We start from the raw sequence: 22346 nt of genomic DNA, 5'->3' as shown, positions 1-22346 counted from the left end.
TGGTCTTTAGATTGTGTGCAACTACTCTGTTCATTTGGAAAACATGTATTGGATGAGTTGTTTTTGCGGAACAAATGTAGTATTTCAGTAGATTTAAACAGATGGTGGATTATTTAGTCACAATATTTATCAGACGTCAATGAATACGCCATGAAACATTCGTGAAACAAGTTGTTCCTTTGTTGCGTGTTGTATGTTTTTGTCAATTATTTGTTTTTCTATTAGATGCAGAGTAAGAAAATACAAAAATTAAATAAAATAGTTAAAACTGTAATACGCCCAAATGAAGTGACTTATTCTAAGGCACACCCCCCCAAAAGAACGGTGCGTGTGGTATGCGTTTGTACTACGCTCACGTGAACGGTCCACTTCCTTGAAAGTTGTTCATGTGACTTCTGCTCAGCTACCCGAGTTATGCTCTCCAAATCTTTTACTCTTTTGTGCCTGGTATGTTTCGCTGTCGCAGAAAAACCTGCAAATGTTTCGCCCCCAAACATTATCATCATGCTCATGGATGACGTAAGTTATTTGGCCATCGCGGTTCTATCTTTACTTTAGTGTACCTTAGCGTCACAGTCCAATGGCGTTCAGAACATGTTAATAAATGGGGCTCTGTGGGATATGTGGTGTGACTTCAGGGTCAAGTCTTTTCGTTTGACCTGTGCTCCACAGATGGGCTGGGGAGACTTGGGGGTCTTTGGCCAGGTGTCCAGAGAGACCCCCAACCTGGACGCGATGGCTGCTCAGGGAATGCTCTTTCCCAATTTCTACACTGCCAACCCTCTGTGTTCCCCGTGTGAGTCCAGTGATCAGACCAGAACACACACAGCTGATTTGTTTGTTTGTTAATAATCAATAATCATTATGCTAAGTAATCTTCTATCTTCTACTATTATTAATATTGCTGCTGCTACTACTACTACTACTACTACTACTACTACTAATGATAATAATAATAATAATAATAATAATAATAATAATAATAATAATAATAATAATAATAAGTATCTGACAGTTTGAACGAGTTTACTTGTTTTCACCCCTTAATTGTTCATCATTACTTCTGGAAATCCGCAAATCCGAATGACAGTTCCCTCTTTATTTTTTTCCCCTAATATTTGAACTACAGCCAGAGCTGCACTTCTCACTGGGAGGCTGCCTGTCAGAAACGGCTTTTACACTACGAATGGCCACGCCAGAAACGGTAAAGTGTTCACATATTAATGCTGCTGGAAATAATGTCTTTATGTTTTGTTGCTGCAAGGTCGTACTTTTAGTCGGACATCAGTCATTAAGTTATAATGTTGTTCTTTACCTACCTGCGTCCATTATATTGTTTATGTATTAGATGCATTTGGACAGAATGGTTCGTTATAAATCAATTAGTCCTGTCCTGTCTTTCTAAATGTGATGGAAGTTGACAAGAGGAGGAAAAAACTTTTTAAAAATTCTACAGACTTCAACTATAAGGTCTGTCAAGTGCCTTCAGTGTTGCGTCTGCCAGTTAAATTGAACAGAGTATTAAGTTAGGCCTTGTTAGTTATTAGTTATGAAGTGTTTTCATGATCTTTTCAAGCTTTTTTGTCTGTCACTTCATGCTAGGCCTATGCGATAGAGTGTTTTATTGAACATTAAACACTGACCTTATCTTAATAGCATACACGCCACAGGAGATAGTGGGAGGTATCTCTGTGGATGAGATACTGCTACCCCAGATGCTGAAGAAAAAGGGCTATGTCAGCAAGATTGTTGGCAAGTGGTGAGCTCTTTTCTCTTCATTTAAATCTTCTGCCGTTGCCTGGACTTTAGGAGGTTACAGTGATTTTGAGGTGCTGAAGCACATTTGACTCATTTCAAGTTGCTGCTGTTGACCCTCTATGTTGTGTTCCAATGAGTGAACTGATCAAATTAAAGGAAAACCTCAAAATTGCAACGCTGCTCTCTGCAGTGAAGCAACCAAATTCTTCTTTAGTGGTTAAAAAAATGAAATGAAATGAAAAGAAATCTCCGCTTTTTGTCACCGCAGGCATCTGGGCCACCGGCCGCAGTACCTGCCGCTGGAGAACGGCTTTGATGAGTGGTTCGGGGCACCAAACTGCCACTTTGGCCCCTACAACAACAGCGCCAGGCCCAACATTCCTGTCTACAACAACTCTGAGATGGCTGGCAGGTAGTGTAGCACCTCGCTAACGCAACAGGGATATTCATTACAGCAGACAGACGTGGAGGCGAAAAACTATTTAAAAAAAGAAAATCTCCTTTCGCCGTGACTCAGAGGAATTTGACTGAATGCATCACTGCGTTGTCCCTCCTCATCCTCCTCCCCCTCCTCTTCTTCCTCCGCCCCCTCCTCCTCTGTACCAGCTGTGCTTGTGTATTCCATTTTCCGCCCATTTGTTTTCCCCAAAACAGCCATATGTGCATTCAGGGTCATTGGTGTTTGGCAGCCGCGCATGTTTCTCGCTTAGCCGTGGGTTTAATCAGCGCGGCGTTCCCGGGCCCAGGACAGATACACACATATACACACACGTAAACACACCAGCACACACCCTCAAGAGACAGCAGGTTGTGTATCGGCTGTATGCAGAGACACCTGGAGGAAGTGAAGCATGAGAGAGAGAGAGAGAGAGAGAGAGAGAGATGCCCGTCACAGCTTCCCCACTCGCCGTGCCACGCTTCAGCGACGCCTCATAACAGTTCCCTCTGCTCCGCTCTGCTGGGGTTCCAGCAAACACGCCTTTCAGGTAGATCCCGCGCAGACGCGCTTGTCTGCCGGAGGAGGGTTTGTCTGCGTTTTGTCCAGATAATGTTCTTTAGTTGGCTCCGCGTTCCTAATCCCGTCACTGCACTCGGGGGGGCATTCAGGGGTTGGTGTGGGGCTGAAATAAGATGGGGGGGGGGTTGCAGAGCGTGGCCCCGTGTGAAACTACTGGCAAAGTTCCTGAAGTGAAAGAGGTGAACCTGCTTGTTTTGTAGATACTATGAGGAATTTGGGATTAACAGGAAGACTGGGGAGTCCAACCTCACGCAGATCTACTTGCGGGTAAGTTTGTTTTTGTAAAAGGATGGTTTTGTTTTACCTTCACCTCATTAAAATGTGCCTCCCAAAGTGAAAGAAAGCAAAATTCTACATTCAATTAAGTCACTAAAGTATTTAAACCCAAATTTCATCAGTTGCTGACTTTATGTCAAACTTGGATTGACCTCTCTTCCTAAAAAGACTGTTTCTTGTGAGGTGGAATACATCATCTCAACATGAAGATGGGGCAGTAGAGAGTATGATTGGCGGACTGCTTGTTAGTGTTGGGCCAAATGAAAAACAATCTTAGAGATGAAAACCTCCATCTAAGGTTATTTCACCTGGTTTTGTCATCAATTCCCCAGTTTAGTCTTTTGTTTATCTGTTCGTGTTGTGGAATAACCTCCGTGCCCCCCCCCCGCCCCCTTTCATATTATGAAAGTTCTCTATAATATTCAACATCCAACATCCTGCATTTATTAACAACACGTCCACTGACAGACAGTATGAGGAATGTGCGGAATATTGTGAGAACATCTAAGAAAGACATTATTGTTTGCGTTGTGGCATAGCAGCAGAACAAAGTGACAAGGTTTTCACCGGCTGCCTCTGCAGGAAGGTCTTGACTTCATCGGACGGCAGACCGAAGCCCAGCGACCCTTCTTCCTCTACTGGGCCGTCGACGCCACACACGCTCCAGTCTACGCCTCCAAGCCTTTCCTTGGGAAGAGCCAGCGAGGCCGGTATGTCATTTATTGGCCTCCCGATATTATCTGCCTCCCGATATTGTCGGAATTAATATAGAAAAATATCGGTATTGGTGGAAAAATATTATAAAAATGTCCTTTTTCAAATTTCTCCCAAATTTGGTAGTCATGGCAAAGACTGAACTCCTTGAGTTTCCTGGTATTACTAAATCGTAAATAAGAATACTTTACTTAACTCGTCTCTACTACGTTTGATGATGTCATCAAACCGCATGGAAGCATAACAGCAAGCGACACTCATGTATCAGCAGAGTGGTTTCAGTGGTGGCTGGCTGCTAAACAAAATAGCTTGTTCGTAACTGACGACACCATGCGGGACATCACAATACAAATTAGCCATGTGCTAATTCCACGACTGCATACATCGGTATCGGTTGGTATCGGTATTGGAAATTAGGAGTTGGACAATATCGGGATATCGGATAATAGTAAAAAAAAAAAAAAAAAAGTCAATATCGGACATCACTAATAAGTATATACAATTTACTTATTGTATAGATGAACCCAGTTCTCGTGGATTTGAGCTAAGCTGTGTGAGCCGCACCCTCTTGCAGGTACGGCGATGCGGTGATGGAGCTCGACCACTGCGTCGGCCGCATCTTGTCGTCGCTGCAGAGCCTGGGAATAGATAAAAATACCTTCGTCTTCTTCACCTCAGACAACGGAGCTGCTCTGATGTCAGGCCCCATCGAAGGTCGGCCTCTCACTTCTTATCATTCTCTCTCGCGTGCAGGTGTGTCCGCGCGTGCGCCCGCGCCTGTGTGTGCGTCGCGAGAGATTAAAATACATGTTTGTCCTCAGGTGGCAGCAACGGGCCGTTCCTCTGTGGAAAGGAGACCACTTTTGAAGGGGGGATGAGGGAACCGGCTATTGCCTGGTGGCCCGGACACATCAAAGAGGGCACGGTGAGAATATCCCCGCCATTTAAAGCTTTTACCAAATAAAGCCTCTCAAAAGAATCCAAGACAGCCATTCACTTAATCCCTGCCATCTTCTCTGGAGACAACTCTAAAAGATCCAAAGCTAGTGTGTTACTCCCACACGCCCCCCACCTCCACCACACTCACTCCCGCACTCACCCCCCCACCTCTTCTAAAGCATTGTCGCCGTCTAATTTCCTGCCTATCAACAGGTACCGGGAGCCAAAACTGTCTGCGTTGTGTAAACCTGCGAGTTTAAAAGGATGGCGCCGCAAAGCAGGTCGAGAGCGGCGGGCGGAAGAATTATTTGGCTAATCCTCTCATGTGAATAGTTGTTGCTTTTTGTTTCCCGCCTATCATTACCAGCCTTAGTCTTAGTTCCAGCCCCTTTGTCGACGCAGCCCAGTTAATCTTGACCGCGTTCGACTTCTTGTCGTGCCGCCGGAACCCCGGAGAACGCCGACAGACAGACAGACAGACAGACAGACAGACAGACGGCGCGATTGCACCCCGTGGAGTGCGCAGGCGTCTTCTCCTTTCTTTTTTTCCTTTCTTTTTTTTTCGCGTTCCGTCCGGAATTATTGCCATAAACTCTCTCTCCCCCCCCCCCCCCTCCCCGCTCCTTTTTCCTCTTTTTGCACCGTCGCCCTCCCCAATTTGAACCCCCCACCCCTCCACCCCCCACCCACACCGCGATCCTCTAAGCCGGTGCGTTCTGCAAATGACTTTTAATTGTATTAGGGGCAGCTGTGACACAGGGCTGTGACGCAGAGGGATTTGGTGGAGGAGCGAGCGGAGGCTGTAGTCTAGCAGTAAGCCTTGCCCCTGGCTCATCTCACAGGGGTGTGCTGGGGCCTGATAGCGCGGCAGAGTAGCGCGAGAGAGGAGGATTGGGAGCGTCTTAAGCAGCTAATCTGTTTGTGTGTTTGCTGAGGTTGGATTGAGCTGTAATGAGGACTTCAGTATCTGAATATGCCAGGCGTTCAGGATAAAGGAGCGGAGGGGGCGGATGGGGGGATGCTGGGGGGGGGCTCTGTGGGGAAGGAAGGAAGGAAGGAAGGAAGCGAGGAGGAAGTGAAGGAGATGGATGGAGCTGGAAAAGACAGAGAGGGGATGTGAGTCGCTGGCCAGCGTCTGCCAGGTTTTTGCCAGCACCTGTTTCCTCGTCAGGCTCGTCCACACTTACGAGTTTATTGCTTGATTGTTTTTTTTTGTTGCATTTATTATTCATCCACGTGGAGTTTTAGGTGGCAGGAAAACAAAGCTTTTCATTTATTTATTTTAGTTCACTTTATTTTCTTCTTGTCGTCATGCAACCTTTCTTTATGTGGCTTTATCGCCTAAAAGTCCACAATTATGAACAGTATTGTACTGTTCCCTGCCAGTTTCTCCTCTTCTTCAGACTTCTGATTGGACATTGTGTCAGTTCCCTTAGCAGTTGCTTCGCCACATCCCACTTGGTGTGCAGTTAAAAGTCTTAATGTCTGCAACATTAATAGATACGGTCAATAAGAGAGACGACTTTCTGCCTTGTTGTCGACGCATTGCCCATATGTGTGTGTGTGTGTGTGTGTGTGTGTGTGTGTGTGTGTGTGTGTGTGTGTGTGTGTGTGTGTGTGTGTGTGTGTGTGTGTGTGTGTGTGTGTGTGTGTGTGGTGTACTGCTGGTTTGGTCCTGAAGGCTGAAGGCCAGTCAATCCTCCCTGATGCTCTCCGTGCTTGTAATGACAAAGCTGCTTTGTTAGAGTTCTTGTATTGTACTCTGCCGCTCCGGGTTTATGTACTGTACGCTACTTGAGGTGGTGGAGGAGGAGGCGGAGCTCACCGGGGTCGCCCCCCTTATTTGTTGCTCCGTGCAATAATCTCTTTGAGCAACATGCCGGAGACAAACAGCCGTGCAGCCCTTCTACAAAGAGGGGGATTTAATGCTGTTTATTGTACCGGCAGCGCACGGATGCATTTTTTGCAGTGCGCGTTTTCATGCCGTTCCCACACTGACTAAAATATCTGCCATCGCATTGATCCGCTGCTCTCAAACGCCTTCACGCGGGGAGCTGGGAGGAGGTGCAGCGCAGTGAAGGAACTTAATGTTTGGGTTTTTTTTAAAGCAGGTGCAGATTCAACATTCTCCTAGTGGCGAGAAGGGGAGGGGTGAGCTTCCAGGATAATGAGGCGTGGTGGCTGTATGGGAACAAAAGAAGAAGGAGGAGGAGGTGGGCGGGAGGTGTCGGGCGTCACAATCCCTTTTGTTGCCTCTTTTTTTTTCTTTTTTTTTATCAGGCAGCAGACACACAGGCGGAGTGGCAGGGACCCGGGATAGAGGGGCTGCCTTCTCCGATAACCAACAGCACGGCGACACCCGGGGAAGTGAAGGGATGGAGAAGGTGACATTAATGGAGAGCGATGAGTTACTCAAAAAAAAAGGTGGTGGCGGCGGTGGACAAAAAAGGTGGAGAAAGGATGAAGTCCATCCGAGGAGGCCTGAAAGGGGAAGTGGAGCTAATGAAAGGGGGGAAATAAATAAAAGGTGGCAACCCGTGAGGGAAATAAATTCCCGTCAGGTCGGAGATTTTGGTGCGGACGCTGGTGGACGTCATCGCCAACTGGAATGTCACTTTGGCCTCTTCATGTGTTCTTTTGTCATCGCTTCTTTAATGTTCTGTGTATAAGTGTGTGTGTGTGTGTGTGTGTGTGTGTGTGTGTGTGTGTGTGTGTGTGTGTGTGTGTGTGTGTGTGTGTGGAGGGGGGGACTTAAGGAGCAAGAAAAATGAAGCAGAGAACTAAATTTGTGCGTTGTGCACGCGTGTGTGTGTGCGTGCGTGCGTGCGTGCGTGTGTGTGTGTGTGCGTGCGTGTGTGTGTGTGTGTGTGTGAAAAGCGGGTGAGTGTCTGGATGTGTAGATAGATCACGGAATGCATTGCAAAGCCTTTTTTCCGTGGCTAGTTCTGCGGATACAGAAGAAAGGGGAATTCATTTCAGCGCTTAGGAGCGTGTGTGTGTGTGTGTGTGTGTGTGTGTGTGTGTGTGTGTGTGTGTGTGTGTGTGTGTGTGTGTGTGTGTGTGTGTGTGTGTGTGTGTGTGTGTGTGCGTGCGTGCGTGCGTGCGTGCGTCTCTCTGAGCTTGTGTGCGTGCATGTGTTGGTCTGCCTGAGCTCGCGCGAGCGTGCGTGCGTGCGTGCATGTGTGCATGCCGGCTGCCGATAGAAGCACGGCGGCACATGGCGGTGCAGCTGCAGAGGCCTGATAGTGCTATCTGATTGTGAGCGTGCCGTCTCCCTCTAAGGCTCGCTCAGGAGAGAATGGAAGGGAAGATCAAGGATGACAGTGGAAAAATGGCATTTTATCTGAAAATAGTTCAAAGTTTATAAATAAAATAAAGCTTTTCTCTACGACTGGAAGGAGGAGATAAAACAGCGAGTCGCTCCGGCGCCGGCTCGCCCGCTCTCGCCGGGGCCGTGTCCGCTCGCTGCTTCCTCTCCTCCTCCTCCTCCTCCTCCTCCTCCTGCCTCTTCTTCAACACTCTCCCTGGGAAAAAAAATAATCATCATTTGGATTGGAGATGCATCCAGATATTTCTTTCAATTTTAAATAGAACTCTTCAAACAGAGGGCTGATGGTCCCGGAGAAGCATCCCGACAACGAGTTGCCGCTGCTCTCGTTTTTTGTAGCGCAAAAACCAAGATTGTGCAGCTGTTTGCATTTTTCCCCCCCTGCTATAGGTGAGTTTCCAGTTAGCCAATGTGATGGACCTGTTCACCACCAGTCTGGCTGTGGCGGGCATCAGCCCGCCTGATGACAGGACCCTCGATGGACTAGACCTGACGCCTGTCCTGCTCAACTACAACCACACTTTAGAGAACAGGTGAGCGCGTTAGCACGAAAATGAGGCACTTTTTTTTCCCCCAAGTGTGTTCCATCCACCAGTGTGAATCACATTGAATCATCCAAGCTGTAAAGATTGACGTCGGTGGTTCCCTGATCATGGATTTTGACGGTCAAGGATCCTTTAATCTTTTCCGCACTTGATTTGAGTGAAACATCTTGCTGTCCACTTCACAGATTAGCCGCTGTTCCAAGGGATAAACGCTGTCAACTCTTGTGATCAATTGATTTTACTTCCATGACCATCCATTCATCCATTTTCCATCACCTGCTGCACTCCAGTGTCTCTGGGGTGCTGGAGTGTGTGGCTGTCTTAGAGCTCACTCGTAGTTCAGAGTTGCCATTCAGCCTGGTGTGCATGTCAGACTGTGGGAGGATGTTGGAGTACCTGGAAGACACAGGAAGAACACGCTAACTCGCGCAGAAAGGCGAAGAGTGGGAATCGAAGCCACTGCCGTGAAGGTTGCTGACTCGTTGCAGGACTCAATGATTCATTACTTTTAAAAAATGAACGTTTGACCTGAAGGTTTCGTGTAAAGAACAAATAATACATGATACATAATGATTCCCTGCTTCTTGCTCTCTGAGCCTGGGATCAAATGGCACTGACTTTTCTCACTGTGGCGCTAATGATGCAAAATTTACACTTCAAAAAATGTCCAGGAATTAAAGCCAGCTGATTTTACACAAGCAAATCAATGCAAAAAAAAATTTGGTTCTTTTTGTTGTTTTCCTCGACAGGCCCATCTTCTATTACCGCGGCAACCAGCTGATGGCTGTGAGGCGAGGACTGTACAAAGCCCACTACTGGACCTGGAGCAACTCGTGGGAGGAGTTCAATACAGTGAGACCTTTTTTTTTTCCTTTCTTTCTTTCCTTTTGTTCACACAGCGACTCTGACACGACTGTCTGCTCCGCGCTATCAAACACTCCTCCGTCTTTGTCTGCTCCTCATCTCACTCCAAACACTCGGATCCCTTCACTGCACGAGCTGTGGTGAAAATGGCTCATCAGTCGACTGCTGTGTACATCAGAGAGTAATGAATATTAACGAGGAGCCCCACACACACACACACACACACATTCATCAACCAGTTGACTTGTTAGTTCTGACTCCAGCGGAGATTTCCCTTCCTCTTTCATTTACAGAACATCGCCGCCTGCCGAGTGAGACAGAGCGAGTCTCCCAGTTGCAACCGCCTCGGCCGCCCCCGCCGCTTAAAAAAATTTGCGAGGCAAATTGTAAAAATGTGACCCAGAGGCCGGACGCTGCGGCCCGTCTGGCGCTGCCCGCTCCTCCCCGACCCCGACGCGGCCGCTGCGGCCTCTCCCGCGGTCCAGTTTGTTTTATGCCCCATCGGTCGCTTAAATTGCTCTCTCCTTCAGAGGCGCTGAATCAATAGCAGCCTCCTTTATCAACTCATGTGAACTGAAGTGGAACTTCACAAATAATGGCGTCTGATTGCCTGTGAGTTTCCCATCGATTTGTGTGCGTCTGTGTAATAAGAGAGAAAGAGGGAGGACAAGAGAGAGGCCCTGTACGTGCGTCGTGTGCCTTTGTGTGTGTGCGTGTGTGTGCGCGTGTGCGGTGTTTTCTTCGCGGTGCAGCTGTTGATACAATTCCAGATATGCACAGAGAGTGGAGAGGTTTTTTTGTTTGACTCCTTTAAACTGTGTGTCTCATGCAAGTGGAAATGCATTTCTGGAGAATAAATAATGTAAACAGGCGGCCTCGCGCACCAGCGTTAAGTCAGACTAGCCTGGAGCATTTTATCAGCTCCGAGTTTAAAGCCACGGCGCCACTCAAATCAACAAGTCCCCGCATAGCGGCACATTGAGATTTATTCACTCATTTTGGCTCAATGGCTCTGAAATAAAATAGAAAGAAAAAAAAGAAAGAAGAAGACGCGTGTCTGCGAAAGAAGAGACAAATTACAGGTTAATGGCGGGGGAGACGTGGCGCTCCACTCTGGCAGCTTCTCACGCAGCTCAGCCAAGAGGAAAATGAGAAATTTCACTTAAACGACTCTTCGGAGGCGGCGTGTGGTTGTTAATGTTGCGCAGCAGAGAGTTTGACCGCCTTTGTATGCGTCCACAGTGGGAAGCGCCGTCACGTCGGTGATGAATTTCATTTTTTTTTTTACCAGAGCTCCAATGGCTTCAGGTCGATGACTGGAAAGTGAAAAGTCACTTGTTTTATTCTTCCACACTAGTCACTAACTCCCTCGCATTAGTCAAAGATCTCGAAGGGTCGTCAGCGCATCGGCGAGCTTCCCCGAGGCCCCCTGGAGGTGAGCGGGATTGTTTGCGACGTCCTCCATGATTGCTCTCCTTTCGGTCCTCATTTTTTGGATTGAAATGGGACGCCGTCTCTCCCCCACCGTCCCCGCGATGCTCATGTATATTTTCAACCCCCCCCCCCCCCGAAAATGGCTGTGACTCCTCTGCGGCAGCTAGGGAGCAGCAGGCAAAGTGTCGTGTCTGTTACTGCGCTATTGTCAGGGGAGAGATATGGAATTCCTGCACGCAACAGATTGAGGTACTGTATGTACATCCTCTCCGGTGGGATGACTGTCTTTTTTTTTTTCTATTTCTTTTTCTTTCTTTTTTCGTCATTTTATTTATTTATTTATCTGTCGGCTTCAAAAGACGGGACGAGCCGGAGCGAGAGGCGTCCCTGCGGGCCGGCGGAGAATCCATCCTCCTCCCCCTGCTCTCGCTCCTCCTGATGTATTTTTGCAGTGAGTGATCTCAGAGGGGGGGCTGCTGCAAGTGCCTTTCAGATGAATGCCTTCTCAATATTAGTCGCGCTCATCAAAATGTGTGTGTGTGTGTGTGTGTGTGTGTGTGTGTGTGTGTGTGTGTGTGTGTGTGTGTGTGTGTGTGTGTGTGTGTGTGTGTGTGTGGAAGAAAGAGGCTGATCTCCAGCTGAGGGAGGGGGAGGCGGGGCTCTGGAGGAGGGAGCCCGAGTCAATCAGAGTGCCATCAGCGTCACTCTGGAGACTGGAGGGGCGCAGAGTGAAGGAGGGCGTGTGCGCCTCTCGGTGTGCCGACCACGTTTGAAGTGTTTAGCAACGACAAACGCTAATGAGGAGGCCGTTTAGTTGAAAATAGCACAACTTGTTTAGCTGTGTCTAAAGTTGAGTTTTTCGCCAACCTTGTTAAATCATTGTTGAAGAACTACCGTATTTTCCAGACTTTAAGTCGCTCTTTTTTCAAAGTGTGGCTCGTCATGCGACTTATACTCAGGTGCGACTTATATATTACGTTTTTTTTAAGTTAATTTCTGCAGCTGCAAGAGGGCTCTTGGCTTGTGTGCCAGTATCGACTATTCCTATTACTCCCGTACCACTGAAGATTGATTGATTGATTGATTCTTTTTCGAAATATACTCCCATCCCTTCTCTTTAAATAACTTACAATGAAGTTAGACACTCAGACATGCTGATACTTATACTCAAATAAGCTGTATTACCTGCTTGTTGACCCGTATATATATACATATAAAAATCCATATATATATATATATATATACACCCGCCTACATATACATATACATACATAGATTAAAAATGTAAACATCAATTTATAAAGACAACTGAGACAGACTGAACACAAATGTCCCTAAAAATAAAATCACATTCTGCCGATTACGATTATATAATTTTTATAAATATTATATTACACAATTTGGAGTTTCCAATTCACCTCACATGCATGATTTTGGACTGCGGTAGGAAGCCGGAGAACCCGGAGAGAACCCACACAGGCACAGGCAGAACATGCAAACTCCACATAGAACAGCCCCAATCCCGGAATTGAACCCACAACCTTCTTGCTGTGAGGCAGCACAATCATAGGCGTGTAGCAAACTGGTTGTCCTTCATATGACTCAGTACCCATGGAGTAGCTCTCAGATTCCAAAAGGTTGGTGACCCGTGCTGTAGAAGCTGCCGGGCTCCGGAAACACAAAGCGCTACCTTCTGAGGCCTCACTTCACTCCCGCCGACCTCCCGGGACGACCACTGAGGACTCGATGGTCTTCAGAGGGAAGGACTGCAGCTGCCACGTGTCCTGGCCCACCAGGTTGTGGTTGAAAACAGAGAGGGTTTACCCACTCTGGGTTGCGACAGCACTCGCAGCGTGCGTCACAAAGCAGACTGACAGACAATATGTGTGTTGGCCGCCCGCCTGCACTGCAGTAAGATGGAGTGTCTCTCTCAGAGTAGCAGGTGGCTGCCAACCGGAATATAAACATCCCAAACGCTACTGCGTTTATTTTTGACACAAACAAACACCAAGAATGCTGTTTTGACAGTTTTAAAACGTTAGATGAGCATTTTGCAAGCAACTTTTTTTTTCTTGGGCGGACTCGACAGTCACAGGGATGAACCACGCACCCACCCACACGTCTTTTTTGCAGGCTGCCAAAGTATTGAGGTTGTCTTCTTTCTGCTGTGTTCTTTAGTTAGACGTAAATCACAAAAGGTTCATTTTGGTTGTGTTCTCAGTCAATATCATAATAGGACCAAGAGGAAGAGAAATCATTACGTAGTAGAAGCTGATTGGTATGAGATTTAAGGACTTTAAAAATGTGGTGTAAAAAAAAATCTTATTTATTTACTTATTTTACTTACTTATTAATACTTATTTATTTTATTTTAAAACAGGATCAAATATGCAGAATGATGAGTAAAGATATCTTAAGTAAAAATGACATAATAATAATGATATTAATAATATTGTTACTTTGCACCTTTCAAAAAAATAATTGACCAAAAACATAATGGAAAGAAACTTATTTGTCTGTATGTCTGTGTGTTTTCTCTCAAAGGGCATCAACTTCTGCCCAGGACAGGAAGTTGCGGGTGTGACCACGCACGAGCAGATGGAGCACACAATGCAGCCACTCATTTTTCACCTGGGACGAGATCCGGGGGAGAAGTACCCCATTGGGTGAGTTGTCTTGGTAAAACGGACTGGGAGGAGCGGCGTTGCAGCCGCTTTTCTGGTGTTATTACAGGATATCGACGGTGAGTCGTTGACAGTAATCGCGGCGGAGAAGGCGGCGGATTGATCCGCACAGCCAGATTGCGCCTGATTACACTGATCTTCTTTGTGATTGCAAACAGCCCCGGCAGCCCTCTGGGCCGCCGCTGCAGGTTAAAATTGCAAAGATAAGTTGTTCGGGTCCAGAGTGGGAGCGGCTGCTGTTTAATTGTGTGTGTGTGTGTGTGTGTGTGTGTGTGTGTGTGTGTGTGTGTGTGTGTGTGTGTGTGTGTGTGTGTGTGTGTGTGTGTGTGTGTGTGTGTACGCGCGCCTCAACACAAGGACAGTCATGTGTCCACATTAAGGATGGAGTGACAGCAGAGGACAGTATGATGGAATAAGGGTTCAAAGACAAATGACTTTCTTCTTCTTCTTCTTCTTCTTCTTCTTCTTCTTCTTCTTCTTCTTCTTCTTCTTCTTCTTCTTCTTCTTCTTCTTCTCCTACTACTTCCTGTCTTGGTCGTGTTTTGATGTTGTGTGTTCTTCATCTAAAGACACCACTGATGGGAGAATGAAAGCTTTGACCTCCAAGCTGCCATGAAACCTGCACTGACCTTCTCTCACTCTCACTCTCACTCTCTCACCCTCTCTTTTCTTTTCTTTTTGTTGCCCCCTGAGGCTCGACCGCACATGTCGCTCTCTGGCCTCATCCCCTCGTCACCTCCTGCTGGCCTCTGTCGGGAGATTGGATGATAAAACATTGATGTTGTTTTTCAGTCGCCAAATCCCGACCAGTGAGCAAACACCTTCTTTTTATTTTTCTCCAGTGGGACCAGTTAGTCCATTGCCATGGTCACCAGCCCCTCTGCTCTCACCGTTCGGTCCCCCTTCCCCTTCCCTTTATAAGCGCTTCACTTTGTCTTTCATTTTTTTCCCCGGCTCCGCCCACCACCACGGTGTTACCACCTCGTACCTCAGCCTCCCTCATCCAGTGGGACCAATTCACTGCAAGGTGTGTTCGCGCGGCGTGCACGTGTGCGTCTCATCCGCGTGCTCCTCGCTCCCCCAGCTGCACCGACTGCGTGGCCGTCATTAATCTCTGTCTGCGGCTAAAGAGCCACTTAAGATGATGTAGGGCCTGTCCGCACACATACCTTCACTACTGTCGCAGTCTCCGGTGCAGCGGCGGGCGCGCACGAGCGCACACAAACACACGCAGTACCCAACAGTGGCAAACAGACACCAGGAAACTGTGCTAAATGAAACCACACACACGGGTTCAAGCTGCAGTGCTTCCATTGCACTCTGCTGCCAGTCCACGTCATGGTCGCACATGCGATGCAGAGTGATTTTTATTTTGTGCAGATGAGGCAAATTGCAATATTTACCTCACAGGTTTTCAGGAAGGAGAGAGAGTGTCTTTACACAACACATTTTGAGCTACAGAATATCTGATTATCTGTCTTTACTAGCTGCACTGTAGTCTTTCTACACAAGAGGATTAGGGCCACAAGAAGATAAAAAAAAAAAAAAAGATCCAATTCGAGAATAAAGTTGAAATTTCGAGATTAAAGTTGACGTAAAAAATGTCATGAATAAAATCTAAATTTTGCAATTCCTGTCAACGTGAATTAAGTCAAAATGTCGAAAATGAGCACTTGCGTTTCCTGATTACTGAGGGTGAACCTTATGTGATACACCCGTTTACGGCAATTTACTTTTAACTGTGGGTAACTGGGTTAATCCACCATCCAGTTCATTCACAAAATTTCCACTTTATTTGCGTCGACTTAATTCGTGAAATTTCTGGGGGGGGTTTACGTTGACTTTATTCACGAAATTTCATCTTTTTTTCAAAATTTTGACATCTTAAGGTGTGTGACATTTAGACTTTTGCGGACCATGCGCACTTGTTTGAAACGAGTGAGATGGCTAAAACTGAGCAGTAAAACTGAGCGATGTGCAGGTGGTGCTGTCCAATGTTCTCAAAGCTTTCACGGGACCAGCCAGTTAAACGACACCGTACGCCAAAGAAACGTGGTGATTTAGGAACGTCGCTCAAATTGTTCCTAATGTGTCCAAAGTGGCGCCGTTTCCTATTGTTTTGTTTCATCATTATATCATTCAGCCTTGGCTTCTATAGTAGCCCCCCCTCCCTACTGCAGCCGTGCGTCCGCCTCCCTTTGATGTGAGCTGCCCCCAGTATTTGATCAAAGCCCCCCTCTGCCTCCCACCAGTCTCTCCGCGACCCTGAAGCCTGGAGGTTAACACATCAGAGTTCTCACCACCTACCTCGGCTCACATCCCCAGAGCCCCCCACCCCACCCCACCCCACCCCACCCCCGCTCGTCCGTCCGGAGCGCAGCAGCTCCCCCCCTCGCTGTAGCACTGCAGGCGGCCGTGTATGCGCCGGCCTCATCTGCTGCCTACCGCCAAGCTCTTGTCTCCCTAATCAATAGTCCTCGCTCAAGTGCTCAATTTCCACCGGGGGAGGGGAAGACGGTGGCGGGGGAGGGGCAGGCAGGACAGATGTATCTGATTGTCTCCTCGGTTCCCCACCTTCTGTCACTGCACGCGCACGCTCGCACAAGCGTGTGGTGTGTGTGTGTGTGTGTGTGTGTGTGTGTGTGTTCCCGCAAGAGTGTTATGAATCAGTAATCAGAGTGGTGACACACCTGAGCAATGCCCCAATCCCCCTTGGGTGCCATACATTATAAATCAAAAGACTCCATTTGCATACAGCCTGCTTATTATTCCAGAATTTGCCTCACCACCAGTAGACTAAGGGTTATAATCATGATAATGAGCTGTGCTGACTGTGGGCTTTTTTTTATTACTTGTTTGCAGAGGGGCATAAACAAATGATGTTATTAGTTTTTGATTTAGAGGTCTGCACTGTGAGATTTTACAGCGCGTGGACAAAACAATGGCGCTGGGGGGACGGAGGAAGAAAACTTTGCGTCTCGTGCAAGTTTCTGGCTGGCGAACACGCCTGTGGACTCGTTAGGAGAAACTCTGCTGCTTGTCGAACTCCGATAAATCTCCCACGCATTTCCCTCTATTAGCCTCCCTCGTCCCTTATCGCGAAATGAATCGCGGCAGCGAGCAGCGGCGCAAGATATAGGTGGGGTGTGAAATGTCCCTGCGGTCGATCCAGATAGGGCGAAAGCAGAATTTGTGATTTCAGATAGCTGAGGAAATTGAATATGACTGTCCTATTTCCTTTTTTTTTTAATATATATATAAACCGAGGTATCTAATCAGATTTTTCCCATTCATTTTGGGTCAGATTGTGGCGTTAAGCACGTGACGAATGCGGCGCGGGACGAGCGAGACTAATTGCGACCGGTCGAGTTGTTGTAGGAGGAAGTAAAGCCCTGCGAGAGGCGGGGAAGAGGGGGAAGAGGAGCAGGTGCTGGCTGATGGAGGAAGCCTGGGCTCCCCGTGGGAGATCGAAGAGGGGAGGTGTGAGCTGGACAGGGCCCGGGGTTATTACTCTAATTGACACTTCACCTCACACGCATGCACAAGGTCCCCGGGGGCCAATCAGAGTGCCCGGTTTGCAGTGGAGGGAGGGTGCAAGGCTGGCACAGGTGCTGCGGGCGAGTGTATCAGGGGTGTAATTGCACTGTTGATATTTGTCTGTCCATGTGTCACGCCACCAGACGCCCACTCCCCCAACACACACACACACACACACACACACACACACACACACACACACACGCACGCACACACAGGTCATTAACCCTACAGGTCCTACTCCGTGCAGCGTTCCTTTGAAAGCCTTCGGGGCCGCTGTGTTTTACACACTGAATATAATAATGCGCAGAGGTGCTCTGACTCACCAGTGTCCAGCGGCTGTAATTGAGAGACAGGGGATGGGACAGAGGTCACGTGGTTCACCGTGCCTGCTGTGCGTTTTGGACAGTTATGGGAGGTGGGGGGGGGGGGGGGGGAGCGCTGAGTATCTCGTTTACACGGATACGCTGGAAACGACTGAAAACGATGTAGTACCTATGCCAGGCCTGGTGTGGCGCCGTAGATTTACTCTCTGAAGGCGGAAGAAGAAGAACACCTGAAGCACGTCTTGTTTAAGGACGCAGCAGCTCGCTAACAGCATGAGCACCACTGGGGATAGAAAGACCGTTCGTGAAAAGACGGTGTGGATAAACGACAGAGATGAACTTCTGCTTCGAGTTACTTTAGGACTTTTAGCAACGAGCTCTACGATATCAGCCTCGCCTTCCGCCATGCCTGTACTACACGTACATCGGCTGCCAGCAGCAAGTGCGTTGCGCACGTAAATACATCATCAACAGTTTATCGTTATTATCGCGAGATGACATATTCTTACCGTAGGGGGATTTTCTTTGACGATATATCGCAAACGATAACATATCGCCCATCCCTAATTAGATGTATACTTTGTGTATATTTATTTCTGTGTGTACTACTGTATGTCTAATGTGTACGAATAATTAGGTTGAATAAGGAGAGTAGTTTGTTGACACAGCAGGTGTGTGTTTATGACGTACCTTTTAAATATGGCGTCTTTCTCTACAGTTTCTAACATCGTGAGGAAGAGCTGGTAGCTCGAAACGTCACGTGATTAACATTAAACTCTTTAAATTGGAGCCACCTGGTGTTGCGGACATTTTCTTTTTTTTTTTCCATACCTGACTTACTTTGGTCCAGCGCCCACCATACATTTTTGTGGATTGTGCGTGTTTTGTTTTGTTTAGTTTTTTCCCATTTTTACTTTGCTCGCAGTCTAAGGCAACTAGTCAGCAATCATGACGCTTTTGTGAGGATGTGTTACGTGGTTTGTACTGAGTCACTGAATTTTGTCTTTGGCTTCTTCATAAAAGAGGAGCACGGTGCACAGTATGTACCCTGAATGACGGAACCACACTGGTCTTATTCAGCCACAGGGCGTTGAATAAGACCAAGTCTGTCTTGTTTGACTCTCCGAAAACCGAAAAGGCTGCAGTCTGGACTAAATGTAGTTTAGTGTAATTGTGTAGAAAACCTTTATTTTCTTCGATGTGTTTAGAAATGACCACAATAATATAACTTTCTGTTCACACTCTCCAACCCCTAGAACACATTTATTGTGATAAAATATTGTTTAGCTGCATCATCGTCTGTGTGAAGTAAACAGCTCCTGCCCAGCTAAACGTCACTCATTCCCCCTTTGAAATGTCACCTTTTTCTCAGTATGTTTCGCCTGCGGTAGTTGGAAAGAACAAGAGCAGAACTCTGTTTGGTTCCCCTTTGTCCTTCCATGCTGTGTGCATGACAGTAAAAAGCATCTATTATCCATTGTGCACCTATATGGGTTTGTGTTTTTGTGTTGTTTTTGTAGTGTTTTGACCAAGGAGTACCTGGATGTGCTCCGATGGATTTCCCCCGTTGTGGAGCAGCACAAAGCGACTCTGGTGACCGGCGTTCCCCAGCTCAACATGTGTGACGTGGCTGTGATGGTGAGATTTAATGTTTGGTATCTATGAGACACTAGTTTGACAAATGTTGCTTTCTTTTTATGACATGTAGTGGTCTGTAAACCGGAGAACCGAAATTATCTTTTGGTTTCGCGTTAGTTTCTGGCCCTGGGGCGGCCCCTCTTTCTGAATTCCTTCTCTGCTTTCAGTCTGTTTTCAGACTGTGCACTGTCCCGCTTCGATTCTTTTCACCCTGATGTGTCACCTTTACCTGATATGTACCTTTCATTCTGAGCTTCTTTATTGATCGTCTGATTGCAAAGGAACAGAAAAGCTTGAGCCTCGTTAACTCCCGCCTCAGTTTGCGACGCGTCTGCCTGTTTATATGCTGGGCAACGCTGCCTCCTAGTGGTGAGGGGAAAGACCATTGTAGGGCGTATGTTGAACTGGTCATATAATGCGCATGTGTATCTGGTATACAATCAGTTCTATTCGAGTTAGTTAACAGATTTTTCATCCGCCTGGAAATAGTTTTCTGTGTTGATACTTCTAGCGCTGTCTATCGCTCAACCATTGCTTGAAATAACAAATCAGAAGGAGTTTACGGTAAAAACAAAAAGGATTGTGCGTGTATTTTTGATGATTAGAAGCAAACATTTGAGGCTTATTAACCGCACTGGCTGCTTATCATTGCAGAACTGGGCCCCTGCAGGTTGTGAGAAGCTGGGAAAGTGTCTGAACGTTCCAAAGTCTCAACCTCAGAAGTGCGACTGGCCTCACTGACAACGGAGTTAAAGGAGTTAAACTCAAAGTTATTTATGAATATGTGTTGCTGTTGTATTCTTTTTTTAAACTGTCTGATACGACAACATCCTGTTGAAATTTGATATCGCCGTGCAAATAGGTTTTTGCAACATTAATTGTACATAAACTAACACAGCTTCAAACTCATTCAGGTTTCATTGACATATTTTTTTTTTTATCTTGATCCTGTCAGAAGTGTACTATAAATTGCTGCTTTCAATTAAAAGTGTTTTTTTGAATGATTTCTGCCTAATGGATTATCAGTGTGGTCTATATGCAGGATAGCGAACATGCACACTCACAGAGTAACTCATTTTATATCCTGCAGTCCGTTGCATTGCTGCAGCCTGATGCAATCAAGTTCCCTAATACATCTACCGTAAGTTGTCTAAAATAGAATCTGTACGACTCTCTTTAGTTCTTTCTTTTAACTAGATAAATAACTTGCAGGTCAGGTGATGCTGCTGTCGTATGGCACATTGTATTTTTTTTTTTTTTTCTGTAAGAACCGTTCATGTGTGTAATTTCGACAGCTACAGTGGAGTTCCTGTTCCTCCATTGCAGTTGCGACGACATTGCGCACCACAGTGCCAACTGTCATTTCCTTTGCAGATAAAAAGAAATCACTTGTGTTTCAAAACGCAGTGTGAGCGTTTTGAGTCTCCGAGAGAAATCGCACCATCATGTCAGAAAGTCAAAATTCCAGACCCTTTCTGGAGATGAACACAAATTTCATCAAGACCAAGAGGGGGATGCTGAAAGTGGCGGAGATGGTGAGATTGTCTGTTTTTTGACAGAACCTTTGAACTGTTGACATGTACAGGGACTATATGTGTACAGGGCAGAGTAGGAATGAAATGTTTAAAAGACATGTTGCCAGCAACGTTCATTCACTTTTCATTTAAGGCTCACGTGTTGCACTTTGTTGCTGTTTGTGAGCGTGACTGACTGGTGAGCTGAAAGGGCAGCAGGAACGAGTGCTTAAGAAATAAATGATGTGAAACAAGTGAGAGGTCGGTTCCTCTTTCCCTGAGTGAACGAGAAGAAAACAACCTGAAATTTAAGTCAACAAAAAGTTACACTTGGTGTCAAAGTATTCAAGTGCAATTGGCTTTAACTGTTAATCATTTGTTTTTTCATTTCTGTTTAGTCGACTTTCTTCGTGGCGTTTGTGTGTTTCACCGCAGTTCTGCACCTGAAGTACAGTGCAGCTGCAGCCTTGGAGTTCCTGATGACCATGTTCATGCTGTTGTGGTACCTGTTCAAACTCAACAAGATGCTGACCTTCTTCTGTTGGCCTCTCGTTGTGAGTGATTCGCTCAGCATTTGCAAAACTCTTTTATCTCAGCGACCGTGATGACGAGTACATGCCGATGTGTTTTATGAAATGAGTCAGGGTTGAGTTCATCTGGCAAAGCAGAGTCTTTTCAACAGGCAGTGGCCTCTGGTACCTTTACAACATGACTGAAACATACAGGATGAGTTTGATTGGAAGTGCATGTGTTAATTTTTTGAACCATAAAATGTAGCTTTGCGTGTTTTTGAGCTTTATTTTTTTTTTGTCTCCACAGGATCTTTTCAACTCTATGTTTGCAGCGCTCTACTTTACCGTCCTCAGCTCGATGGCCTTGACGTCATACAGGGTCACTGGAGCGCTGCTCGGAGGGGTAAGAGGTATTTTAACTGTAATCGGTTGGCTGCCACGCCCACAAACGTAATAGTGCATGTTGCTTCCCATGAGAAAGCAAATATTTAATATTATAGTAAAACAAAACAAAACCAGTCATTCTAAACACACATGTCTCTTTATATTTCCCACATAAACACACCTGAATGAAATGTTCTTGTTAAATATAGGCAGTCAGTTTATTAGACATTGTCATCACTGCTTGCAAGTTGCTAAAATACCTTTGAATAAACAGGCTGCTGGTTTTATCTGGTAATTTGGGATAAAAGTCGAGTCTATGCATCGGTTTGTGTGTGTGTGTGTGTGTTGTGTAATATTTACAGTATATATATGGATAGAGAGAGAGAGATACATACATGTCTGTGTGTATATATACGGTATATAGATGGATAGATAGATAATTAAGTATATGTATATGCTGTATGTATGTTTCTCTCTGTCTGTGTATGTATATGTGTGTATGATAGAAGTAAACAAGAAAAATGAAGCAGAGAACTAAATCTGTGCGTGGGTGTGTGTTAAAACTATACGCGATTTCATCCTGCACGTGTGCTGTCTGAGGAAGGATGAACTGGATATTGTTATTTCATTTGTCTTTGCAGATATTTGGTCTTGTGGCTGTCGGGCTGCTGTGCGTGGACGGTTTCTTGCTTTTCAGGTGCATCACCTTCAACCAGCCGAGAAGTCCAACCAGCCCAACTCCAGGCAATTGACAGCAGCTGCGAGACTTGTTCATTTTTACAAGGAGCCCCGAACAATAATCATTATAACAATAATAAATAAAAAAGGGTGTAAAAACCCGTCCTTCCATACTATTCTGCGTGTCTCTAATTCTT

General features: G+C 46.3%; 2 protein-coding genes across 3 annotated transcripts; both read left to right on the top strand.

The window, feature by feature from the left end:
- The first annotated feature begins 275 nt into the window (after positions 1–275).
- On the top strand, positions 276–20065 carry galns (galactosamine (N-acetyl)-6-sulfatase). 2 transcript variants are annotated; one of them, XM_076020950.1, is made up of 14 exons: positions 276–519; positions 673–796; positions 1130–1204; positions 1657–1759; positions 2027–2170; positions 2977–3043; positions 3635–3762; positions 4341–4480; positions 4588–4691; positions 8424–8566; positions 9328–9430; positions 13421–13542; positions 18944–19061; positions 19343–19706. In XM_076020950.1, exons 1-14 carry the CDS (start codon positions 415–417, stop codon positions 19475–19477), a joined length of 1611 nt encoding a protein of 536 aa, XP_075877065.1. In that variant the 5' UTR covers positions 276–414; the 3' UTR covers positions 19478–19706. The 2 variants fall into 2 exon arrangements, with proteins under 2 accessions (XP_075877065.1, XP_075877073.1); XM_076020958.1 differs by lacking the exon at positions 19343–19706 and adding an exon at positions 19716–20065 and having other exon boundaries at positions 290–519.
- Positions 20066–20287: 222 nt separating this feature from the next.
- Positions 20288–22324, top strand: cklf (chemokine like factor). The gene is made up of 4 exons (XM_076021136.1): positions 20288–20596; positions 20974–21129; positions 21395–21490; positions 22113–22324. Exons 1-4 carry the CDS (start codon positions 20507–20509, stop codon positions 22221–22223), a joined length of 453 nt encoding a protein of 150 aa, XP_075877251.1. The 5' UTR covers positions 20288–20506; the 3' UTR covers positions 22224–22324.
- Positions 22325–22346: the final 22 nt, after the last annotated feature.

Source organism: Nelusetta ayraudi, unplaced genomic scaffold (assembly GCF_046127955.1).
Source record: "Nelusetta ayraudi isolate G7.1 ecotype Tasmania unplaced genomic scaffold, CSIRO-AGI_Nayr_v1 ptg000002l, whole genome shotgun sequence".
NCBI classification, from domain to species: domain Eukaryota; kingdom Metazoa; phylum Chordata; class Actinopteri; order Tetraodontiformes; family Monacanthidae; genus Nelusetta; species Nelusetta ayraudi.
This window is presented reverse-complemented; position numbering and strand designations above follow the sequence as displayed.

Coding starts and splice junctions, on each gene's coding strand:
- cklf (XM_076021136.1), top strand. CDS start 20,507: ATGTCAGAAAGTCAAAATTCCAGACCCTTTCTGGAGATGAACACAAAT. Junction 20,597..20,973: donor TGCTGAAAGTGGCGGAGATG/GTGAGATTGTCT, acceptor ATTTCTGTTTAG/TCGACTTTCTTCGTGGCGTT. Junction 21,130..21,394: donor TCTTCTGTTGGCCTCTCGTT/GTGAGTGATTCG, acceptor TTGTCTCCACAG/GATCTTTTCAACTCTATGTT.
- galns (XM_076020950.1), top strand. CDS start 415: ATGCTCTCCAAATCTTTTACTCTTTTGTGCCTGGTATGTTTCGCTGTC. Junction 520..672: donor TCATCATGCTCATGGATGAC/GTAAGTTATTTG, acceptor TGTGCTCCACAG/ATGGGCTGGGGAGACTTGGG. Junction 797..1,129: donor CAACCCTCTGTGTTCCCCGT/GTGAGTCCAGTG, acceptor TTTGAACTACAG/CCAGAGCTGCACTTCTCACT.